This window comes from Spinacia oleracea, chromosome 5 (genome assembly GCF_020520425.1).
Source record: "Spinacia oleracea cultivar Varoflay chromosome 5, BTI_SOV_V1, whole genome shotgun sequence".
Classification (NCBI taxonomy): Eukaryota; Viridiplantae; Streptophyta; class Magnoliopsida; order Caryophyllales; family Amaranthaceae; genus Spinacia; species Spinacia oleracea.
Genome location: NC_079491.1, coordinates 65,770,054 through 65,778,129, shown reverse-complemented (window position 1 = coordinate 65,778,129; position 8,076 = coordinate 65,770,054). Strand labels below are relative to the sequence as shown.

The 8,076-nt window shown below is 42.3% G+C and overlaps 1 protein-coding gene across 1 annotated transcript; it reads left to right on the top strand.

Moving 5' to 3' along the window:
* The first annotated feature begins 5,243 nt into the window (after window positions 1-5,243).
* LOC130460995 (uncharacterized) lies at window positions 5,244-6,373 on the top strand. The gene is made up of 3 exons (XM_056828846.1): window positions 5,244-5,379; window positions 5,628-5,783; window positions 5,985-6,373. Exons 2-3 carry the CDS (start codon window positions 5,629-5,631, stop codon window positions 6,214-6,216), a joined length of 387 nt encoding a protein of 128 aa, XP_056684824.1. The 5' UTR covers window positions 5,244-5,379; window position 5,628; the 3' UTR covers window positions 6,217-6,373.
* Window positions 6,374-8,076: the final 1,703 nt, after the last annotated feature.

The window sequence follows — 8,076 nt, the reverse complement described above, 5'->3', positions numbered from 1 at the left end:
CGGGATCCAGCATGCTTTGGGGTGCTGGTGCGAGCTTCCCGAACAGGAGCGTCCTCGTGTGACTCATCCGCCGAAGGGTCATATTTCTGTGTACACCCATCACTTGGAGAATGGTATCCGTTTTCCTTTGGAACCGTTCATTTCCGAGCTCTTGGTTTCGTACAACATCAGTTTGGCTCAACTCACTCCCAAGTCCATGAGGCATATCATCGGGTTTCGATGGGTGTGCGACTTCGTCAATTTCCCCTGCTCCGTCGCCGTTTTTAAAGACCTCCACGATCTGTCTTTCAACGATGCTTCCAAGGGTGATGGGTATGGCCGATGGACCATTGTTAATAAGAAGTCTCGGAGGAAAGGCGAGCCTAACTATATCACGGCTTATCCTTACCTCAACTCCGACCATAATTGGGAGACGGAGTGGCTGCTCGTTCGTGTTCCAACAGATCCGAAGCATCCACACTTCTATCGTCCGCCGAAATGGTTTCTGAAGCCTGATCCTGACATGGAGGGGGTGGCTGCTCTGGACCGGAGGCATCAACATTATTTGGATCTTCTCCAGTGGTTTCTGGCTCGGGAAGATAATTATAGACTGCCGGCTAACTGGCTTCCGAACCTTAATTACATTTTCCGGTAGGACATACTTGCTGCCGCCGGTCTCAGCAAGATATACGACAGGGGTAGGTTTCCTTCGGCTGAGACTGTGTTTCAGTGAGTTTGGCCTTCTTTCCTTTTTTAACTTATTGACTTGTTTTACAATTTGTTTCGCAGAATACGGTTTTGATCGTATCGACCCTGAGGTCCTGGGTATCTCTTTGGATCTGCGGACCATTCACGACTCGGGTCCCGAGTATAAGTTCGGGAAAGATAATCCACGCAATCCTCGCCTGAAGGATTACGTGTTGTCTCTTGCGGGTGTTGCTCGAATTGCTGAAGTTTGAGCTGACCCGTTTGATTCTGTTTCGTCTCCCGAAGCTGTTCCGGTGAAGGTCGTTCTTCGCCCTCTTCAGACGACTTCGGATCTGGTATGAACTCTTACTTTTTCAGTTTCATTCATCCTTTTAGCTCGTGTTTTGGTTGGCCGTCGGCTAACGTCTTGGTCATGGCCTGTCTTTTTAGGGTCCTGGGACTGACGCTGCGCCGCGTGCCGTACCTTCGGTTTCGTCCCCGGCTCGGGTAGATACTTCTTTATCTAGGAATCGGGTACTTCACTTTTTGTTTTACTCTTTCTTCTTTGCTCTCCTTTGGGTATTGATGCCTGCTTTTCTTTTTTAGGAACATAAGAAGAGGAAGGGTAGCACCTTGCTGAAGTCTTCTGTGCATCCGAAGAAAACAAAGACTTCCCAAGCTTCGGAAGAGGTATGGTTTTGGTCCTTTGTTTGATTTTCTTGGGCCTTCTTGTTTTTCCGAAGTTAACCTCTGCTGATTTGCTTTTTGTAGAAAACGACTTCAGATGATATGCCTCCCCCGAAGAGTCTTCTGGATCTCATCCCCCTGCCAGGGCAGAAGCTGAAGACTGCAGTGCCTTCTCCATTGAAGACGCCCACTCCTTCGGGGGCGGTGATCCAGGACATCACCAAGGAGATGGAGGCGTTTGAGACTGACCCTGTTTTGGGCTCTGCCGACCCCATCGTTCTCGTGGAGGAGAAAGTTGCTGATATTCTTCTTGAGGAACCAAAGAGTCCTGTGAAGGTGGTGGTGGACCTTACGGGTTCTGATGCAGCTGTGCCTGATCCTTCGGAGGCTGAGAAGGTTGATCCGCTTTCCTCGGAATTTGTGGAGGAGCAAAATGAGCAAGGCAAGGGGACGAAGAGGCGTCGCGAGACGTTGGGCTCTACCTCTACTTTGGCTTTAGATAGGCTGATCCATGCTGATCCTTGTTCGGAAGTCCCTCTAAGGAGGATTCCTGAGAAGGTTTGAGAGGCGATGGCTCGGTACGCCAGGCCTTCGATCATGGGGGAGGATCCTTCGGCTCATGCGCGCTCTGTGGTAGGTCCCGAAGCCGCAAGGGAGAACATGCTTTGGGCCAATCCGCTGTGGCGAGTTCTCGAAGCTGAGGAGAGGCATCCAACTATGATGGCTCAGTACTATCTGAACGAGGTAGGTGTTAGCATTTTGTGTTTGTGCGTCTCTCTTCCTGTTGGATTTTTATTTTAACTTGCCCTCTCTCCAGGCCGTTTTTTGGTCCTCGTTCGCTGCGGAGTGCAGCTCGGTTGAGGAGCAGAAGCTGAAGAAGTATCAGGAGGCTTATGCTCGTGACATTCCTATCCTGGATCAGAAGGCCGGGCAGCTGCTTTCCGAGCTTGTGGATGTCAAGCAACTGTATCTCAAGTACAGTAGTGAGGCTCAGGCCTTGGCCAAGGATTGGGAATGAAGGTTGTAAGCTCGCCTTCCAAGTTGAAGAGGATGCTGAGAATATTTCTCGCTTTGAGAAGGAGAAGAAATATATGTCTGCTAAGTTCGCGGCCGAACTGGAGGCAAAAGACATACTTCTCAAGGAGGTGAAGTCCAAGTTCAAGGAGGTGGAGTCCAAGCTTAAGGAGGAGAAGGTCGAGCGTAAGGAGGCGGAGTCGAGGCTCCAACAGTTTGTAAAGAATCGGGAGCTGGTCCAGAACGAAGCCAACAAAGTCCCCACTCTTCAGCTTCTGATTCGGGAGAAGGATGATCACATTTGGAAGCTGGAACAGGAGAGAGCTGAACTCTATACTGCTGACCAGTGTAGGGAGCAGTACTGGAATGGTATTCTGTGCGCTCGGCGGATGTTCGCGAAGCACATGCCTCACTTCCCTTGGAATGAGAAGATTCCGGTCTAGATGACGGCCAAGGACCATTTGGAGGAGTGCCAGGCCGAGCGTGACGAAGCCGAAGCTGAGCGTCAAAGGGCTCTTGAGGAAGCTCGGGTTCGGAAGGTGGGCTCCGAAGGCGACACCACTGTTGGAGGTTCTTCCAAAGATGCTCCTCAGGGGACTGATCCCGAAGCTCCCAAGAGTTAGGGATTCGGGCAGTCGTCTTCCTCATAGTCGGTTCGTTCCAGTTGAGGACTTCCGAATATGTGCTTAACTTTCCCCCCTTTTGCCTCGGCGCTGCGTTGTACTTTAATAATTTATTTTTTGCTTTCTTAGTACTTCGGTCGGCCGATATTGTTTGTTGATGGCTGCCGATTTTAGCTTTAAGGTCATTTTGCTTTCAATTTTTGAGGATTCCTCGGGCTGTGCCGTGCTTCAGTTGATGTAATCGTACTTGTCCTCCCAGATATTGAATGAAAAATGGCTTTTCTTTGCTATCTGACTTCTTTGTTTTAACTTTTTCTGCTTCCGAAGCTTTCAGTTTTTACTGGGTTTCTTTGTCCTTGGATCCGTAGATTTTCTAGGATACTCTTTGTTTACGGGCTCTTCAAATCCTAAGATTTGTTAAGAGACTTTTTGCCTTTGAGTTCTTCAAATCCGTAGATTTTCTAAGACGCTCATTTTGTTTTTCGAACTCTTCAAATCCGTAGATCTGCTAAGAGACTCGTTTGTGAGGGGGTCGAAAAAGCACGAGGCTAATGCGTGACCTTGTCCCTCGTGGGCGTGGCGTTTCTTTTTGTCAAATCAAGTGTAATTGGATTTCCTGTGAGTTTACACCCAATTGACTAGTAATATAGGAGTCGCCATTCAGTTTTTAACGACAATGAGAAAAACTGACAAAACCCGGTTATCGTGACATAAAGGGACATGCGTTAACTATTAAACTAATCTGAATTGATTTTAACAATATGCAACACATAATACTAGATCGATCGTGATTATCTGGTTTAGATTGGTTTAAGGGACCTAGCATGATAGTTCAATTGTCCCAGATATTATCTTTGTTAGGCGTGATAGAACAATCAGATTAATAGTTTAACAATTTTATAAAAGGGCGAGGAAAGCGATTAAATCATGCGAAGGGACACATTACGACACACCCTTGAGAGGTGCGTCACGGTTCTCAGAAAACTAAACACTTTGGCTTTGCTATTTCTCCTTTTATTTAACGAATCTCAAGTTTCCGGGCTTAATTCTTCAGGTACAAGGGACAGGATACGTTCTGTTTGATTTTTGGATCGATTGCGACAGAACGCGGGATCAATTTCGCAGCGTGAGGCTTAGGCTTAGGGGTTGGAGTCAATACTCAGAATATGAATTGTGTCCCTTTTCACGTTGAATTTGAGGATGTATTTATAGGGAAGAGTTCGTGGAAAGATAGAATTTTAGAGCACTAATCCAAGAAGAATTAGGAGAGAACACGTACCCAGGTAATTTCAGCGCCCAGGGCTGGGCGCCGAAGATTTCGACGCCCAGAGCCAGGCGTTGAAAATAGGGTCTGGGCAATTTTAGCGCCCAGGGCTGGGCGTTGAAAATGATGTTTGGGCCGAGTTCTTTGTCAGATTTGGACTCTTAGAATCCGGAGTGTTTGAGACTTATCCGAGTCTTTTAGTGCGTATTAACTTTACGACGGAATGCGTCTGGGCCCGTTACAAACTCTATGTTCGTTAGGATTTTAATTAATACGTAACTCTTATTTTCGAATTATACTAGGAATAGGATTCCTCTTGCAAATTCTATCTCTTTTAGGATTTATGTTGGAGTGTACGTCTGTAAAATGATACAAATTTAGACGGATTTTTTTCGACTGTTTTGGAAAGGGTCGCTATAAGGGTGGGGGTGCAAAATTTTAATTTACACATTTCGACGCTTTTATTCGCCGAAACATACATAGACCCATCAAACCGTCACTATGTTCCAAAATAAACACGTGTAGCTCGCTCCCACGTCCTTCCATTGTCCCGCTATTTTAAAAAATTCAGCATAAAAAATTCTAAAATCCCGCTTTACAGAACTACTCCCACACCTCCCACGAATTCATTAACGGTTAACAGTTCAACCTCAATGGCTGTTAAGGAGAAGAGAGAGAGTGTATGAACAACAATGGCGTGATGAACCCGATTTGTCTCAAGGTCTTTCCTCAACAGAGTCGGGTCGCCTTTCATCCGACCATCCACCTCCTTCCTTCGCCGCTGCTCCCAGATTTCGTCTACAATTCTCACCGCCATTCTTTCACGAACCCTGGTACCAATTTATCCATTCATTTTCCAATTCACTTATTTCGCTCATAAATTTTCAATTGAATGCAAAGTATTAATATGTATGAATGTTATAATTGCTCAGCTAATATTCAGATAGGCTTTATCGCTTAAGCAAATGCATATCATGGTGGCCGACGCCCGATTGACACGAGACATTGCAGTTGATGCCGGGTTACCTAATTTTCCTATCCCTCTTTTTCTCCTCAAAAACCCAGTTCTCGCTCTTCACCTTCGAAATTCGCTCAAAATCCATGCTAAGAATTTTTAATTTGCAGGTTTGATTTTTCACTATGTTGTCTAACTTTCTATCATTTAATTTTGATTTCTACAAATTTACAATATTTTTGAGAGAATTCGGCTGATTTTTATGTTTTTTATTTAGGGCTAATTGTTAATTATCGTTGTTTTATTATAATTGATATGGGATTTACTTGTATGTATTTTATGTCGTATGTTGATGTGAGAAATCCAGCCTTTTTTCTTCAATTAGGGACCTTACTCGTCCTTCCTCTACCCCTTTTAGGATGATCATTCCGCAGGAGGGCAGAATTCCTACTCTGCATTGCATACAGCAAGTTGCTGGTTATATTTTGACAGCTAAACAGACGTTGTTAGAGGAGAAGTATACGTGTGACATCCTCGAAATTTTGAAGAGCCATAGTCAAGATGATGATAATAGGTACATGTCATTTATTTCTCTAATCTATTTGCTCCCTCCGGAAATAATTATCCTATTATCGAATCCTCGTAAATAAAATTATCTGAAACTTTTCTTCCACAATGTTCTTTGGTTGATCTTTTGAATACTTAGTATAGCATTTTACATAAGAATTTTGGAATTCATCCAACTTATTATTTATGGTTAATGACTTATAAGCAGGAGTATAAAAGAAAATTTGAAGAAGCTTATTCTAGGTGAAAACTATACGGATGATGAAACCGAAAATTCATCCGAGGAAACTCCCGAAGGAAAGAATGATTGGAGCTATTTTGAAGATCAACTGCATGAATATGTGGGTTCCTGTCAAGAAATATCACTTGAAAAAGTTGGAATGTGGATGGTATGTACATTACTCCAGCAGTTATCTCTCTTTTTTCATATGAGTATATGACATTTAATATTTGAAAGTAATAGAGTCCTATGATTGACAACTTGGGTTGGGTTGATCAGGAGAGGGCGCGCAAGAATTGTTTGCTCCTCGCAAATACATTAAGTAGTGCCAAGGAGGTTGTGGACTGTTTAAACAAAATAATCAGCTGGCTTCTAATTGTTGCAACTTTCATAATGTGGTTACTTTTGACTGGGTTGGCTAGCACAAAAGTACTAGTTCTCATAGCATCACCGTTGCTAGCTGCAACTTTCATATTTGGGGATGCTTGCAGGACCCTATTTCAAGGGATCATGTTTGCTTACGTGGTACATCCTTTCGATGTTGGTGATTTATGTGTCATTGATGGAAACTTGGTTAGTGAACTAATCTTGACACATAATTTTGATTTAATTAGCAGCAAATCTTTCTTTATGTATAATTGAGTTATGAATCTGCTACTTATTTGCATATATAGATAGAGGTTAAAACAATTGGTGTTTGGAAAACAACTTTCTTAAAAGTTGGTCTGCAAGAGGAAGTGATGTATCCAAATTCAGAGCAATCCAGCAAAAACATAATCAACTACAAGACTGATTTTGATTGGAATGATTATGTAGAGCTTGATGTAGCATCTTTGGGTGAGCGAAAAATCAAGATCTTGAAACAAGAAATTGAAAAGTAAGTGTGTTTATTATTTGATCTCCAGTATTTCTCATACTTGAAGCTGTTTACGTAAATTTTTTATTTCAACAGATACCTTGATGATGGAGAGAAGGATATATTCACAGCAGGTTATAATTGTGTGGAAGTATTAACAACTGCAGAAAACATAAAAATAGCTATTAATTTTAGACACAATGTGAAAGTTAAGAATAGCACCTACTTTGAATGCCTCCGGGAAAAGCGCAAGCGACGATCAGAGTTCGTTCTCCATGCACAGACCGTATGTTTTTTGGTACCAATCATAGTAGCCCTGTTTTGGCTTTTATTGCTCTCTGTGCTGTCAAGTTGATTCTCGGTACCGCCAAGGTAAATTAGTGGTGGTGATGATTGATATAGAAGAATTGTTATTCAGTTTTGAGCCGCAAGGTTTTATTTCAATGATTGTCAATCTTCATTTGATTTCATATGGTGCGTAAACTTAATTGCTTTTCTTTCCATTGTGTTTCGTGCTTAAGTTATATCTCCAACATTTTAGTTGATCACCATTTTCTTCTGGCTTTGGCAAGGTAGATAAATTATCAAATTTAGCTAATAAGCAGAGGGTCCCATCGTGCACTAACTTTTATCTAAGATATTTTGATGTTAGTTAGTTACGTCATTCGTGAAATTTATGGGATGCAAATGAAAAAATCGGATGAAAACGAAAATTAATCTATAGATGATCTTTGATTCAGCTTGAGAATTATGAGTGCTCCTGACTATCTAACTTAGACTTATCTAAATTACTAAAAAAAAAGACATGCATAACTATGCCAAAAGGACCCGAGCTTGACCCTGGAATTGGTTGCAAAAGCTATAGTGTCAACTGCTACAAATGGTACATAACATATAGTATTCATGGTTTTATGATCCTCTCTTAAACTTATTTTGACTTATATTTCCTGAAACCTTTTTTCAAAGATAAGCTGATAAACTGAACATAATATGTGATTCAATGAAGGAATTCTGAAATAATAACAATAGCAATTGAATTCTTCATCCATATAACCTCCGACCTAGCTGTCTAACACTTCAGTATGTGACTAGCTAGCATAGTAACATAATATGTATTCCCTAGTGATCTTTGGAAACTCCTACCTTGAGTCAGTTAGACTATGCTTGTGGTAGCTTATTTGGTCCATACTCCAAATTTTTTGATTGTTAGTTCAGTATTATTAG